Genomic DNA, 17,748 nt, shown 5'->3' with positions numbered 1-17,748 from the left:
CAAGACCTTGATAGCACGTCTTATTGTTTGCTTATGAAAGTTTTATTTAGATACCCTACTTCTTTCTAATTGCTTTATACAACTGCTTTCTTGAATACTTCTGTGATTTGTACACTGGTTTTTTAAAAGATTTACTCGGCAAATCATTTTAAAAATATAACGGAAAAATTGTTCCATTTATTTTAGAAATTTGTAAATAAAATGTTCTCGAAAATTGGCTTTCGATTCATTTTTGCTATACCATATTCGTTCGTTGGTGTTCCTCTGTTGAATTCCTAAAAAAATCTTTGTCGAACGAGAAGGATCACGAAACCACCCCTTTGTCTCTCCGGAATCACTCGAAGGAAAGAGAGAGAAGAAGAAAGAAAGGAGAAGTCGAATCGAAATCCTCCTCGGGGTCCTTCGCGAAAGAAGGGGTTGCATTCGGGCAGGAAAAAAAGAGCTGCTAATTGACACGAGCGATTGCACGTAACGGTATAATTAGAGAGAAGAATACGGAGCCTGGACCGGTGCACCGATGAACCAATGAACCGGCCAGAGAGCGGCAAGAGGGGAAGGAGAGAAACAGAAAGGCAAAGGGAAACAGGGGAGAGAAGCAGCCGGCGAGTTCCGTCGAGGGTAGTGATGGGCATTCAGTTTCTCCTATATCACGAGTTTTCAAACAATTTACACGTATATTGACACGTTGACTGGCATTGGGGATCTCCGGTAACTAGCACCTAGACCTTCCACTGACGTCATGGAAGTCACCGATTAATTGAAGTAATTTCCACACGATTCAATGTACCTTTCCGACAACTAATAAGTTATTTCAGATTTATAAGAATTGTCAGTTCAAGAATTCAACAATTTCTGGAACAGAGCTGTTACAGTATATTCATTTATAATTTACTAAAAAATTGTATAAATGTACGTCCAATAAGAGATTTTGATATGTTTATTTATTATGCATGTTTTTAACGTGGTTGATAATTGACGATAAGGCAAAATGGCTTGTTAGACTCACATTTCAAAGAAATGTTTTGTATATTACGCGAACGCGACGCTGAACTTACTGAAATAAGTGATACCATTTTGACGCCCTGGTTAACACATCAAATTTACTCGGTAGTTAACGCGGTAAATTATTCAACGAAACAGCGAACATAAATCTTTCAAGAAATTCGACAATTAAGTAAAATTCAATAGCGACACGTATCTAAAAAAGAATACTTATCCGAACTGATCTACTAGCCACAATTTATCTTCAACGTTATTCGTCATATGTCGAGCTACATATTATAGAAGATAAATCAAAGCTATTCGGTTTTGTCATTCGATCGGTGAATAATCACGATAATGGAGAACTCGCAGTGCCAGTTTCAACTGATTCGAGGTGCCTTAAGGCCATCGCTAGTCGAGGGGGCTCCCTCTTTGGGAGAACGAGCAGGAGAGACCGATCCCGTGGCGTGCAGGAGAGACAAGGCAGCGGGAGAGAACGAAACGTACCACGGTCTCGTGGATTCTGCCTGCACTCTGCGACCATTCCGCAGTAACACGTCGTCCAAGTCGGTTTCGCAGCGTTCCTCGGTCTCTGGCCTCTTGCCACGAGGCAGCACACGTCCTCGAGATGATCCAACAACCGATCCGCCGTGGGACCGGCTTCTTTTTACCGATCCTGCCTACCTCTGTCTAAAGTCTCCCTCGAACGGAAGGAAACCTCTTTCGATTCCTGCTCCTGAAAAATTCCTTCGATCGTGCTGGAATTTCACGTGCCAAATATGGTTCTGTTTCCTTCTGCTCCCCTGGTCTCGTAACGTTTATGGGATCTCAAAGTGGTGAACAGGAAGGACACTTTAAAATAAGTTTCCAGTCAACGTGGATGGTGATTCTTAAGACGTTCGACCGGAGGAGAGTAAAGTTGTTTCGGAGTTGCACGTAACAGCTCCGGTGACGCTTCGTTTTTTGAATCGACGAGAATGAAGGGCCACGAAGAAGGTCGAGAGGATTTTAGCACGGTGAACCACAGCGTTCGTCGGGGACGCCTCGAGAAAGGGAAGTGACAAGAAATCTTTCGGTGTTTGAAGAGCTTACGAAATGATCGAGAATTAGAATGTGTTTACCCGTTGGTGTTTCGAGTGACTGTTTTCGATGACACTTCCGCGACCGGTTGCCTCGACTAACAGGTGATCGTTGTTTCACGGCCGATTCCTCTTTTTTTATATTCATCAACGGTGACTGACGAAAGTTTCCTTACACCCTCTGTATGATCGGCGTCGCTATTATCGCCGGAATTCATGATGGAAATGATTGAAGACAAAAGAAACCGTGAGATATTTTAAACATACTAATGAGGATAAGCGTCATCAAAATTTTTTTTTAGAAAAAAGTTAGCAGTATACCTAAGTATTTGATTATCAAATAATCCTTTCTCTTTTCCTATTATTGAAAATCTTCAATTTTTTATTTTCAAAGAATTTTGTGACGGTACTATAATTTTAATTTTAGTTATGAATTGTTCGCTTATCTTTGAAACGAACTATCGCTAACTGTATATTATAACGATTCTATATTATGTAATATTTATATAGGGACATGAACAAGATAAAAGAAAATTTTGTTCATCGAAAACAATTTCTTCCGCTGTACTTGTGAAGATCAAATGTTTCGATACTGAAGATGAGATATGAATTGTGCCGTGTGAAAAATGATGGGTTTCCCGGCAAAACCGGAAATCTGAACAGAGATTCGATGAAAGTGAGCCGACACGAGTTGTGTTATCGGTATTAATTCAAAAAGTAAGTGTCGTTGTGTGGCTTTCGTCCATAAAAAAGTGAAACGTTGCCCGATTTTACTGGGGCAATAATTAACTCGTCCTTAACGACTTTGGATACACCTGGTTCGGTGAGTAATCGTTTAATCGGTTTAATGGGCTATGATAATTAACTATCGATAATGTAACCTTGCCTTTGTGATTAACGTATTAATATTGTAATTAGAAACTAAAATCGATAGGATTATAAATACATGGAAAGCCTATTCTATTTAACCCTTTAACCCAGTAACCCTTTATAAGACCATGTAATTTGAAAAGTCATTCCTACACCTAAATAATACATCTTTTTCTTTTGAAATTTTATTTCGTTTTTGTATCGCAAATTCAATTTTTTTTCTAAGTTTTTCTTTCCTTTTAATTGACGTACATACGTATAGTGGTATATGTTCTTTAATAATTGCTTATAAATAAACCTAACAGCGATTCTCTTAAACATGACGATTAAATGACGTAAATAAACTTGGTAATCAGTAGTTTATATCCTTTGGAATGTCTTCCCGTTGCAAAAATGATTAGGATCTTTGTAATGCCCATTTGACAAACGGATACGCATATCGTAATATCAAATCGCGTTTCGATGGCGGCTCGACTCAAGACAATTTATTCCGGGAACAATATCTCGTTGAATTTTAAATGGCCGGCGTTATCGAAACTAGTTCACATAGTGCGAAAAATGCAACTGATCTATCTGGTTTTGTTGCGTTCGCGCCGCATAAATAGAGAAATGCCGGAGCCGTGAGCAATAAAACAGTTGACGGGTTAATTACATTAGCTTTCAGATTATTTGATATATTCGTAGGATCTTTAAAAAAAGCATGCATGGCTTATGTAATTGATTCTAAGCAGAAAATATAGGGACTGTGACTATTTTAATATTTCAATAACGAAGAGCTATTAAGTCAACTATACAGAGATGAACAAAAGCATTCTACTAAGTTTCAATCCTATGTTAAATCCTACATTGAAGTTTTTAAAACATTAAAACTGTTTGTGTATGGTTTCTATGTACCGTATAGTTTCTACAACTGAAACCAGAGTGAAATTGGAGCACAGGATATTCTAGATATCTGTAAAATTTGAAAGCATTCTAAAAAGAAGCGACTGAAAGGAATATACACGTATCTCATTGAACAAAATGTAAGTTCTACAAAAACGATCTCTGTTGCATTTCATTATGGACATTTCAAATCCACCGAATATTTTAGAAGTTGTTACGTTTTGGTTTTCCGTTATCGTAACATATATCTGGTTATGGATGAGACGCAGGTTACACCAAGCAACCTTATCTCATCAGTTTGAGCTTTTGCTAAGTAACTTCCTTGCTATACGACAGATACGCAAGACGCTAGCCTTTCGTACTAGCAGATATACATAGATAGTATATGGTTGCAGACGATGAAAGTTGTCCGGTGTAGATTGCGGAATAACGTTGATTGAGAAGTTTACGATAAGAATTAATGGGATATCACTCATATAATACACCTTGTACACCGTTTCCTTTAGCTCTGTGTATTTCGTAATTATCCTATTAGTCATTCTTAGTGCTCTGTTTATTCTGAAATTATTCATTTTTAATTTTAACGATAATTTTCTATAATATTGTTTTCACAGTTCTATTTCACCATAATATCACAAATAATACTATCGTTAAAGTACAGAAGAATTTGTTAATGAATTGATAATTTGTTAAGGTATTCTAATAATATTAGGTAAATTCCGCAAGAAGGTTCAGATACTATTGCTTTTATTTTAAAAAATCTGGCAATTATTCTCTCATTTCGTCTAATCAACAAAAAGTTATGCGAGCGTCGTTGAAAAGTGGCTTAACTGTGGATTTTATGCGAATTCTCGACGTTGAATTCGCCAATGTCAGTAATCGGATCTCGTTAGCGAAGAATCAGTGTGCGCGATGGTATTCGACATCGATTAACATTGCCGTTAAGGTAAGCTTTCGTTTGAGAGGTAGCTTCGATCGATCGATGAACATTCGCGCCGCTGATCCACGACTTCCCTTCTGTGATCGCCGCTCAATGATTTACGAGACCCGAGGCAGATTAATTGCTGAACACTTTTAACGAGGCCCGGTGTTTCTCATCCGATGATTATCCGTGTTTTATCGTACTGCTGTCTAACTATTGTGCCTTGCCATTGTGCATCCTGCAACGAACCTTTTGTAGGTGGAAGACTTTCTTTTTCATTTGTCGATTTTTTTTTTTAATCATTTATTGTTATAAATTTAATCACCAAACGAATTTGATAATTATGTGATTAATCAGATTTCAGTTCATGTTAATTTTGGTAATTATTGAAGTATATAATCTTTCTTTGACAAATATTTAAAATATACCGGCGAAAATAACGCGTATGCGTGTTAAAACATGTACATTATCGATATCGCAATTAATTCGAATTTATATATTTTCAATTGAACAACTATTTCCATCGTAATTAAGCGAGTTCAATTTGCTTAATTCAATAAGCATCCGTATTACTTTACCATTTCCATACGTAAGTATGGATAAAAGCAGTTAGCCGCCACCTGACTGGGAGACATCATAAATTTGCCGCCGATAAACCTACTGAAATCCTATAATACCCGTATCATCGCACAGGTATCCCATGCGATAGCAAAAGCAGTAAACGGCGTAAAATGTGAGAATACTTAGCTTATCGGACTTATGAATTTAATTGTAATTGTTTTAATCGTTGAAAATTTTATCCGAATAAAAATTTCGTATATTCTACATCAAAACGATTTATTCTCTCATTATATCAATTCATTCTTTATTCTTTCTCATAATTTCCTCCTACCTCGATCAATTATCTTCTTCTTTATCTCCTCTTTCCTGTTTTCATTTTTATTTTTTCCTGTTCCGTTCGACATTCTACCGTTCCGTCCTCTGCTTGCTTCCCCCCAAGATCTTTATCCAATTTCTTTTCTTTTCTCTCTTTCAGTCTCCTTTTTTCCATTTGACATTATCGTTTCCTTTTTTTCTTTCCTGTTTCTTTCTCGTATGTTTACAATTTCTTTAACTTTCTCTTCATCCCCTTCCACCATTATTTCTTTCAGTTCTTTCTTTTTTCTCTCTCTACTGTCCCTCACCTGAAGTCCTCTGTACGCACCTCCTTTCTCTCCTCTCGAGTCTACAAGCCGGGTAAGCACGCTCTCGTTTTCTCGCATGCACGCGTACGGTGAATGTGTTCTCGTATCGTCCCTATCCAGCAACTTCGTTAAGAGGACTCGAGTCGTCCTGCCGCTCCTCGTGAAAATCCCGGTCCGACTCGTCGAGGACAGGTTGATGCAACGACGTGCATACCTTTTCCCTGCCATGGAAAACAACGATCCGCTCTTACCTGGGTGTAAAGTGGTCTGGGTATTTATGAATGTTTAAGAACGTGGAATAATGGCCCTGTAAAATGTAAAAACACAGGCTTGCATATCGCATACGCTAGCGTCGAGCAGAATATCGTCCAAGGAATATTTTATTTCGTATACTTCGAAAGTATTCGATGTCATATAAATCGAACGTTACGATCTGGAAAGATTAGCTACAAGCACACGGCTCGAAAATACTAACGTAGGATTGATGGTGATCGATGGTGATTCTATGTGCACAGATAAAGTTGAACAGGAAGAATCTAGTTCTTTCGTTTAAGACCGTGTTTCTTTTAGAAAATCCAGTTTGAAATAGACGTCATTGGATCCTCAACCATGTTGGATTGTATTCTATCAACAGTTTAGCTAAGTGCATACAAAATATTATGTAATATTCTTGGTGTTAAAAATATTTGTTGTATTAGTATCTTATATTGATAAAACAAAGAGTAGCATTGTATATACACTATATCCTTAATGCTAACCGAGATTCACTTATGTATGACATCTCCTTTTGAGTAAAACTGGTAATAAAGTTAATGGTTTGAACTGCATGTTTCGTAGAACCGCGAGATAGAATTGAAAGATGTAAAGCATAAAGCCGTCACGATGTCTCCTAAATTGGAACACTGTCCTTTAAACAAAGCGGTTACCGAATATTGTTGAAAAGGATAGCAAGTAGATGTTGTCTAGACAACGATTTATGGCGGAGCATCGTTTTTACGATTATAAGTTAGGATATTTTCATATCGTAGAAGACTACTTCAAAGGAGCCGAGAATTTATGTTTCCACCATTTTGGAAGCAACGTAATTAATAAAAATATATTTTATACTTTTCCCAAAACATTTACACTATTCCAAAACCAATGTCTAATGGCGATCCGAATGAGCGTATTCTACATATACATATCTGAAATGCGCATGTAATTACGAGTCTAACAGGAATTAAATTGCGATGTTAATGCTTTCCCGTCCGCTTGTATCAATTCTTGGCCTTCTTCTTTCTCACTCTCCACTTAGATATTCGTAGCCGGCAAACGTGTACCGTAGAATTTCAGTGAGTTTATCGGCAGTGAAGTTACGATAATGTTTCCTGGTCAGGTGGAAGCAGGCTGCTTTGCGCTTCTCTACAAGGCCAACAGCAATAGTAAAGTAATGAAATTATGTTTTACATTTTATGTCAACTTTTTTTATACATTCGTCTCAACCAGATTACATAAAACATACATTTCATTATTATATGAATTATTACATAGCTCGATAAAACGATCATTATATAGTTTGATGAAACATGATTTTATGGTATTTATAGTTTCGTCCAGATTGCTCTTAAATTTACTATCTGAAGTACAGGTAAAGATATTAACGCGTTTTATTTGTTAAAAGTTGTACATAAATACATTTTCTTAATACGATTCCTAGTTCTTTGTATAAATTCAATTTATCTTAAAAAGATTAAGAAAACTCGATGAATAAATTAATAAAGATCAATCCTCTATGCAATTTGCGAGTTATATACCGTTTATTTGTTTATCATTATACCAATTAATACTCCGTAACTTTTAGATCATAATGATAAACCACGATCTTTGTCGTAATGAAACAAAATTCTGATTACCGGTAGACCGGTAAATATTTATCGAAAAAGCACGTCAATAACAAAATGATTATACGACTAATTATGACAATAAATCATCTACGTTGAAATAAAATTTTCGCTTGGCAAAGTTAACGAACGTATCTCTAGGCGACGATTGAAGATACGACGTCCTCGCGGTCCTAAAGATCTGTACCTAATTATCATCGCGAGCCGAGGATTCTTGAAACTTCACAGATTTCCTTTTCCTCTTTTCAATGGCCGTTAGCCACGGAACGTCGTGTGCGCTTTTAATATTAGATCAACGATCTTTTACGATCATTATAGCCAGCGTGGTACCATCCAGCTGCGCAGGATCAACGATCAGCCGACGAAGACCAACTCATTCAGCAACAAATGTAGCGGTGCTTGCACTACCGCCGGTCATGTCTTGTTCAACACGCCAGCGAGATACTTTATTGCTGATAATTCGAGGCCGGCCCCGCGAGAGACGTGCTGAAGTACGCCATTTACATTCCTGTCGTGATCACAAATGCATTTTATACACCGGCTAATATTCTGCTCGATCGCGTGGGTTAGATAGACGAGGATATACAGGGTGCTTTTCTAGTATACTAGAAGCTTTAAATCCTGTTAGAATCCTGGAATTTTTATATTCTCTCCCTAAATGATATAGTACGCTATGTTATTTTTAAATTTATTGCCTATCCAGTTTCAGACATAAATATCTTGGTAAAAATATACCTATGCCATTTGTTGAAACCTACCGGCTGCAATTAATTTATATTCAGTCATGAAAGTCATCATATAACCCTTAAAACTGAATTATAACACCTTATCTTTCGGTAATTGAGGGTCCAGTAGTAAAAAGACACATTTGACAATATGTGCTATAAATTTCTAAACCTCAGAGTTTTAGGAGAAATAATTTTATCAGAAAATGTAATATTTAAATAACTAGATAGACGATAACTGCTATAAAATTTTGATTGTAAAATTCATCGACCCATTAGTAACTTTGGTACATTGCATCAATTTGGATATACACGTTGGATATACACGATTTTATAGTTTTACTAATAAAATCCAATCCAAATAAACTGTTACATGTTAGCGCATAAAGGTACTGCATGTACCTTTGGATTTTTACTCACTTTTTAAAACTAACGTTACATCTACGGTAATTTGCTGACATACATTTTGCAACTGACGACAGGATACCATGTTCCTTTAAAAAGCTCCCGTTCGCAAGCGTGTTTAATTTGTTTCATGGTCGGTTCACTGAAATTATAGCAAGCCGGGATCAAAAGTTACAAAATTTACGACTCGTAACTTCAGCGAGTAGCATATATTAACTAGTCGCAGCGGGCAACTTTGAATGCAACAGCCACCCGTCGTGGTCGAGCAAGGTGTAACGCAAGAATCGATGTGCCATAATCGGGCCGAGCTTTTTGATTTAACAGCGCAGCGTTTCTTAATGAACGACGCGCCTCTTCTTTCGCTTCTTTTAAAACCAGTAGCGGAACTTTTTGATCCGCGATCGGGTTACCCAAGATCATTCACTCGCGAACAAGACCCAAGGTATACTTTTTTATACGAACCTGTCATCGATTACCAAGACCTTGAGATGCAACGCCATTCTAAAATGAGATCGTGATTATTTTAGATTTAGAAAGAAGTATTTATATCTTGCTAAAATTAAACTGTTCGAAGTAGTTAATAAATAATGTATTTTGCCTATGAAGATAAAAGTGGCCTTGAAAATATAAATACCTCTGTATTAGTTCTCGATGTCTAAATTAAGATATTTCCCACTAATGCTTTCATGAGAATCAAAAAGCTTCAATAAGATAAAATTCATACCGTTTGACTGGGCAATGATGGCTTTTCTACTGAAAAATTCCAGACATTCCACTTTGATACTAACAAAACCAACAGATCAAAAAACAACACACTAAAAAAATTCAGAAAATTTATTATTTCCGCTATCAAAACAGAATCTGCCAGAATTAAATTTAAAGCAAAGCTATAATTCTAAAACCACCTTTCTACTAAGTCACGAAACTTGATAGCAATACGTATTAAAAATATTACAGACTTTTCAAATCTAACTCAACGCTTGCAAACAGATGTGTGTACGTTCGCCATGTGCAATCAAGGCGAGAGTATATCCATAAACCATAAATACAATATTGTCGCTAGACTCTACTCATCAACAGGTATAGTTCTCGTGTCACCGTAGCGTAACAGTTGAAAATGAAAAGTTATAGAGTTTACGAGTCGTAACTCAGGTCTGTAGTTTCTATTAAACAGTCGCGTACATGGCTGGAGCCTGGACCGAGAACAAGAACCGAGGACTCTCGTGAGTCGCTTCAGGAGCAAGCAAGGTGTAATGTCGAATCGATGTACCATAATCGCCTGGACTTAGGTGTCTTTCGTTTCAAGCCGAGGCTACGGCGTGCTTGCAGCCCACAGAACTGGTATACACGTATATATGTATATTGTATATACTAGTACGTGTACTCACGTACTCATTTTGTATACCGGGTGAAGCACTTGGTGTTACTGTTTGGAATTCCCTTGTGAAATGTTCTTAGGAGATACTCTTCGTGATTGTGTTTCGTGAAAATTATTTTTAATTCGAATAACACGGTTTTTAATGGAGCTCGAATATTAACGGGTCCGTTCAAGTGCATACACGCTATTGTAAATGCAAATAAATCTTTACACACGAAAGTTGTTTGATTTGATGGAAGAAACTTAATAGAATACTCTGATTTTTTTTAAAGAGATTTTTTTTAATGGAGATATGTATTTTTATTGTCGACGATTTATTGCGTGTTTCAAGATACGTTCGACAACATGTATATTCCACATCGCAATATATAAATTCTGCCTTTTTTTTTTTTCTTTAGTCTTATTTTTTGTATATTAGAATTTAATCGAGAAAAATGGTAAGACAATTTGGAAGTTAATACTTATATCGAAATTACTTTGCAGGCAAGATGGCAGTTTGCAGCGGCTTACTCATTATTTCGCGATTACTTCTCATCGTCGTAGCATTGACTGTACCAGGAACATGGATGTGAGTATCCCTTTTTGTAGAATTACCAGCTTCTTAAATTAAAGTTCCAATATCGAGTATTTCGATACCGTTAAGATATAACTGATTATATTCAATTACGAATGTAATATCCAATTTTTATATAATTACGAATATTCAAACATTTAAGTAAAAACGTTATAATGTGCATTCTCTCATAATGTTTGCTATTAAATGCAGATAATAATTCAGATTTCCCTAAAGGAGTAAGCGTGAAATTCGCAACCCCTACGCAAAATTGCCTAATTACTCGGCGCAATCTTCAAGGTACAGATCGAAGAACACAAGTACGGGGTATCAGGACGATAATCGATAAATTAATATGTCGTGAAGAGAAAGGTACGGTTCTCTACCCTCATCAAATTCCCGCAAAAATTGCCCACGCAACGACTACCATAATTTATAGCTCTTTGTATACAGCGAGACGAAATCGCGTCGTGGGAACACGATCGAAGGATTTTTCATAGAATCGTTGTCCTCTTTCTCAAAGTACCCCCGACAACGGTGTGTCTAATTTCTGAATTGCCTTAGTCACCCCTAACTTCCACCCCTGCACGTCCATGACAAATCATTGAATAGTTCCGAGATCGGTACAGTTTTTCATGGCGTGGAATTTTCATCCGTGAAGATCTTTTATGCCCCGCTTCGTAATTGGATTTTTGGAAATCACTGGGATTATGGTATTTTTGTTCTGCTTTGGGTCTACCCTCGATGAAAGCTTTTTTATGTTTTTTTAAATCCTTTCGTCGAAATTTCTGACCAGTTGAATTGAAATCGCAAATATTTTTAGTAGAAAGGAAAACGGAGAAAGTTGTTCAAAATTTCCCTTTCATAGCAAAGATTTGTTGAAGATATTACCTGAGATAGCCTTCGTATTAACTTTTGGTATTTCTAAAATTAATTGAACGAAGCTTCAAATGAAATAAAAATTAAATAAAAAAGGGCCAGTTCGTTTGATAAATATTTGTTGAATTTTTCTTCCTAGGCTCTACCTAATACGTCAAAGTTGCGAGTGTCGAAAGTGGATTATAATTAATTTAAAGTTGTTAATTTTAAGGAAAGTATGTCGAGAAACAAACACATTTGATCACTGATAAATGCTACCAACTTTTCCATCACATTGCTTCCCATTTCAAAATTCAAAAGATGACATTAATAGATTTCGATCTTTGATAAATGATCAATAGCCCTTTCAGTCATTACAGTGATTTTTTTCTTTCTAAATCTCATCGTTAAGCGTCTCTGATCAAGAAAATGCCTAATCATTTGGGCGGGACTCACAGGATCTCCATAAAAGTTAATCCCTCTTATCTGAGCTTAAGTTAAGAACTCGATGGATGTAATCTCTGATCGTTTTAATTTTATCTTTACCACATCCTAATTAGATCTGAACTTTTGAGAGATCTTTCAAAGAGCTTTTAATAAATTACTTTCAATATTCGTGCAATTTCTATATACTTTAACAAAACCAAAGAGTTCTGTCTTAAAGATACAGATTTTGTTCAGTGAATTTCCACCTTATCTGCTTCTTAAAAATTTATATGTTCAAATTTTCATTCGCCACATATCCTTGTTATATGCCTTATCCAGCGAACGGACCCGACGTGAATATCTACTCTGTGCGTCGTAAATGGCTGACTTAAATTCTTCCATGACTTACGATTTTACGTGAGCGAATTAATTACACGACATTTCAGTCGGCAATAAGATAGAGCGTAACTTGAGCAATGGTCTATGCAAGATAAAACAATTTTCTCGCAAAAATGCGCGTTTCTCTCGCTAATCTACCCTCCAGTATCAACGTAACAACCCCTTAAGTCACGACTAAGAGCCAGTGTCCAGATTAGATTCTGGACACACGGCGATGTGCGTGTGTTTAAGTACAGGAATGAATTGATTCACACCAGGCCATTCCCGGTGCACTATTTCTCCGTGAATCGCGACGATATCGAAACAGTCAGATTAAAGGGTGGCCTCGAGACATTTTTCTCGTCCCACGTGAGAAGAAAGCGGCGTTATTGTTGGCCGCGACACGATACTTTCCACTAGATGTTTTAGTTTCTTTCGTTCGATGTTAGAAATCGGCTAGCAATTCGCTCGATTCGCTTTAACATCGAGCATATAGTTTCTTTCACTTGTAATATGATCAATTCTTATTCTTCGTTTCTTAGATTTCTACAAAATGATACGTGCATGTTGAGCGAAAAAAATGAGAAATAGGAGAAACAGTAACATAAAAAACGAAGAATTCCTGCTTGAACCGTAGGAACAAAAGTAGGTACGTGTTACTCCAAAATGGGCTCTTCCTTTCCTTTGTTTCTCATCCCTTCTTCCTTTACTTTATTTTCTTCCTCTCTTCCGTTTTGATCTTTTTGCCGGTATAACTATGATATCGATAAAATTTTTGCTCATTCTGAAACAATTTATATATTGCATAAAATTTTGCCTACTTTTAAATTCCTACGTTTCGTTGTTTTCATCCTCGGCAAGCAAAGATAAAATCCTCATAAACTCACAGCCATTTCTTTAAGAATTTCTTGCACGAGGAGCACAGTCAAAGTAACTTTTAAAGTCTCGAAGGAATGTGTATTTTTAGTTGTATTAATGGAGAGATCGTACTTCATGGTTGATAATTTACTACTGCTAATAGTAATCATTATCTCAATCGTTCGTCTCTGCTAACACTAAAATAATACGGATCGATTACATTACTCCTACGCAAAATAAGGTGGTTAACGTATACCTGAGCATTGTAAGGAATAAAATCTACGTCGCTCCTCAATGTTTATCAGAAAAAAATTATCACATATCCGATTTAGAATAATAGAACATAAGATTATATTTAAATTGATTGATATTTCAATGTGTAACAATCGAATCTCATACAAAGTAAAATTTTGTAAATTTTTACTTTATATTGGAATTAACTTATTATTAGATTCCTAGATACATATTAAAATTGACCCCATTTCTATCTCTTCATCCAAATGATGACAGAGTTAAGGATTACATCAACGAATTGAAGTAGCAAAGTTTATTCAACGGGAAATTAAAATTAAATATAATATTTCAATTAGAACACCCGGTACGTAAAACCATACGATTGCCGGTATAATCTTTTAAGAGACACGGGGCATTACTTTTTGGGACGGCACGGCCTACGAAGTGCCCCACGAATTTGCGTGGGCAGGATCCTTCGAAATATTATCGTTCCCCTCCCATGATTCCCTGCGTCATTGTTTTAGGGGAGTGCAAAGCTGATAATATATCACAACCAAAACGTGTTCCGGAATATTAATGTAGTCTATTATGTACACCCTAGTGTTGTTTACCATGAGACCAATGGTTGGAAATCTTAATCCTCTAAATCTCGTTAAGATTAATTAATTCGCTTCTTTAATTCCAGTGACTTCGCTTCAAGCTTGTGTTCATGCAAGTCAAATTGCTTGATTTGAAATCGTTTACATTTTTTTTTTAATATTTATCGGTGATGTCTTCAAGCACTGTATGTTACGTGGGATAGTATCACGCGCAACTTTCACCCCAGTAAAAGGGATTAGAAACTGCAGTAAACAACGGCATAGAAACATCTGAGATGTAATAATACAGTTTGCTTAACGTCAGGAACGATATCTCCTACACAGAATAGTCTACATAACTGGGACAAATTGTATCTCTTTCTAAGTTACAATTAAAAAAATTTGACAATTAGCTTTTATCTTTTGGAATATTGCTTACAATTGAAAATGATTAGAGCCTTGATATCGTAAAAATCTTCATTAATTTAGTACCCATCTACTTTCCTAAATACTATACTCAAACAAAATAGTAAGGCATCGTTTAACATTTGGGCAAATTTCATCGCAGTGTAAGGAGAGCGAACGAGAAAATTAATTTGATTCGATACTTGGGAATATCCAACAACTTGTACACTACATGTTGATCTTTTAACCCGTTCTACTACCCTTAAAATATCGAACACAGATCCTCATATATATACACCATATATGACATAACTTTCCTATTGTTTCCTACACGTTTTGCCCATCAATCCTGCGCATTGAGGTCGCTAGACTGCGTCTATTTTATGTATTCGATTGGCAATATCAGAGCATCCGAGTGTGTACAGCATGCACTCATACTCATGCTTATATCGTTGGTAAAACCTTTACGAGCACCCGTTTCGAATTTCAGATTGGTAGATCCGTTAGAGACCCCCTGACTTCTGTCCGTGACGGCATCATTCCATCATCTCGCTCGGTTGACTCACAAATGTACCATTAAAAATCGGCACGGAGAACCGTTCTTCGCCCACGGCTTTTCTGCTCCAAATTTGTATAATCAGCGTAACAAATCTTTGCAAGTTCGACCGAATTTATACACGCCTTTTGGAAAAGAAGGGGGCGTCGAGTATTGAACAAAGGGTGGTTGATCGAGATGGGTTTTGGAAATATCGGGCAAGCTTCCACGTTGGAAGTTATTTGTTCGAGCTAAGAATAGATTTCGCTCGAGATTCCATTGAAACTTATTATCCTTGTAAAACTCGTATTGAAATTTACTAATATAATATAAAATAACAGAAACAATGTAAAAATACACGTGATATTTGAATAACGTCTATTAATTGTTAATCGCTACCCTGAAGTATCCCAAACAATATTCAGTACAGTTAATGTTTAACGTTAATCAAAATGATGGATTTAATTTTTATTCAACAGAGGTACATATTGGCTTGGTGGAAAAGTTATATCAGTTCTATGAATACAACTATAAATCTATTTTATTAAGTTAAATAATATTTATTGTTTTCTATGACCTTACTCTATCGCTCTATTCTTTTCCGTTCTGATTTTATCCTAACGTTTGTACCGCTTTTTCCCGTGATCGTTTCAGAAACATCGGCCTGCAACACTTTCCACAACTCGAAACTGCTCAGATGATAGAAACTTACGACGTCGCTGCATCGAGCATTTGTCATGGGCTAAAAGGGCTCTCGCAAGGCCAAGGGAAACTATGTCAGTTGTCCGTGGATCACATGCCAAGTGTTGCAAAGGGTGCAAAATTTGGAATTCACGAGTGCCAGCATCAATTTCACGACCGAAGATGGAATTGCTCCACTGTCTCTGATGAGTCAGTGTTTGGACCTATGCTTAGAATAGGTATAACACTTTTATACAAGCTACTTATATCAAGTTCTTTCTTTCTTCGTCAATGACCTTTTGTTGGCAATACTTGTTTCCTAACAACCTCTTATTTACGAAGAGACACATCACGATGCGATGATCTCATTATTGCAATCAAGAGATAGGTAGGTTTCAATAAACAGTACGGAAGAAATGAAGAATATTACACTAATTCGTGGATCGATCAAAGATAAGAACTCTCTTTAAACAAATAAAATTTTTAAAATGTTATCATTTATAAATAAGTTTTTAAGCAGTTATTGATATAGCTTTAAATGCTGAAAGAGATCTAAACGGACGCGTTCCTTTTCCTAGCAAGCAGAGAGACTGCGTTTGTCCATGCGATCACAGCTGCAGGAGTGGTATATTCGATTAGCCGATCTTGCAGAGATGGGCAATTATCCTCGTGTGGATGTTCTAGAAGCAGCAGACCCAGAGATCTAAAGCGAGACTGGATCTGGGGTGGCTGCGGAGACAATCTCGAATACGGTTACAAGTAATTATTGCAAGCTCTTTTTTAATTCCACTAACTGTTTTAAATTTCTCCCTAATCTGTATGTATATTACTGTCAATGTTTAACATGCTCAAAGCTTTCATCGAAAGCTTTCTCTAACAGATTTTATCTGTTTAGATTTACACAAGCATTCGTTGATGTGAAAGAACGTGAGCGAAGTTTTAAAAGAGGCAGTAGAGAACAAGGCAGAAGCTTAATGAATCTTCATAATAACGAAGCCGGACGCAGGGTAAATTTCATTCTTTTTTATTTTCATTTTATTAAATAGCGACAAAGAAATCATTAGCATTAATAATTATGAAATTAACAAATTTCCAAAGGCTGTTATAAAACGGTCCAAAGTAACATGCAAGTGTCACGGAGTTTCTGGAAGTTGCAGCTTAATTACTTGCTGGCAGCAACTTGCTTCCTTCCGAGAAATTGGTATGTTTCTTTTAATATAGTTACTTTTAATGTTGCGATAATAGAATAGTATTATAAATACATATTAATCATCTTTACAGGTGATTTTCTCTTAGATAAATATGATGGAGCAACAGAAGTGAGAGTAAATAGACGTGGGCGTCTGTCTATGCGAGATCCAAGATTTTCGTTACCTACTGCGAATGATCTAGTTTATTTGGATGAATCTCCGAACTATTGTCTTCCTAATGAAACACTTGGATCGTTAGGTAACAAATTTTTATTCAAAAACTTTAAATGATCAATTTATTAATTTCTTTTGGTAATTTTCAAAAACATTAAATAAATACTACACGAGACTATGCTTATAAAAATTTCTTTCTTTCTTTACAAAAAATAAATATTTATTAGGTACGCACGGAAGAATTTGCAACAGAACATCATCCGGTATGGATGGATGTAATCTTCTTTGCTGCGGTCGAGGATATAACACACAAAAATCAACCATTAGAGAACGATGCGAGTGCAAATTTCATTGGTGTTGTTTCGTTGAATGCAAAACTTGTGTTAAAAGCGTAGATATTCATACTTGCAAATAAAATTTCAATTTTATTTGATACTTTCATAAGAAAAATTTATGTACCTTTTTTGTGATACAATTCTCCTCGGTATTTCATATAGACATCAATTATTAGGGAATATTATACTGTGTATATACATTTCTTAAAATTATAACGAACGTTTAGCAAAATACTT

General features: G+C 36.2%; 1 protein-coding gene across 4 annotated transcripts; it reads left to right on the top strand.

The window, feature by feature from the left end:
* The first annotated feature begins 738 nt into the window (after positions 1 to 738).
* Positions 739 to 17,611, top strand: LOC132906213 (protein Wnt-5b-like). Of its 4 annotated transcripts, XM_060958193.1 has the most exons (10): positions 1,444 to 2,307; positions 2,571 to 2,883; positions 8,117 to 8,289; positions 10,790 to 10,874; positions 15,786 to 16,051; positions 16,391 to 16,571; positions 16,708 to 16,819; positions 16,911 to 17,013; positions 17,094 to 17,261; positions 17,404 to 17,611. In XM_060958193.1, the coding sequence occupies exons 4-10, from the start codon at positions 10,795 to 10,797 to the stop codon at positions 17,589 to 17,591; spliced, it is 1,098 nt and encodes a 365-aa protein (XP_060814176.1). In that variant the 5' UTR covers positions 1,444 to 2,307; positions 2,571 to 2,883; positions 8,117 to 8,289; positions 10,790 to 10,794; the 3' UTR covers positions 17,592 to 17,611. The 4 variants fall into 4 exon arrangements, with proteins under 4 accessions (XP_060814177.1, XP_060814176.1, XP_060814174.1 ...); XM_060958192.1 differs by lacking the exon at positions 8,117 to 8,289 and having other exon boundaries at positions 1,445 to 2,307; XM_060958194.1 differs by lacking the exons at positions 1,444 to 2,307; positions 2,571 to 2,883; positions 8,117 to 8,289 and adding an exon at positions 739 to 762.
* The last annotated feature ends 137 nt before the right edge of the window (positions 17,612 to 17,748 follow it).

Source organism: Bombus pascuorum, chromosome 4 (assembly GCF_905332965.1).
Source record: "Bombus pascuorum chromosome 4, iyBomPasc1.1, whole genome shotgun sequence".
NCBI lineage: Eukaryota > Metazoa > Arthropoda > Insecta > Hymenoptera > Apidae > Bombus > Bombus pascuorum.
The sequence above is the reverse complement of the archived record's forward strand: the minus strand, read 5'-3'. Positions and strand labels throughout refer to the sequence as shown.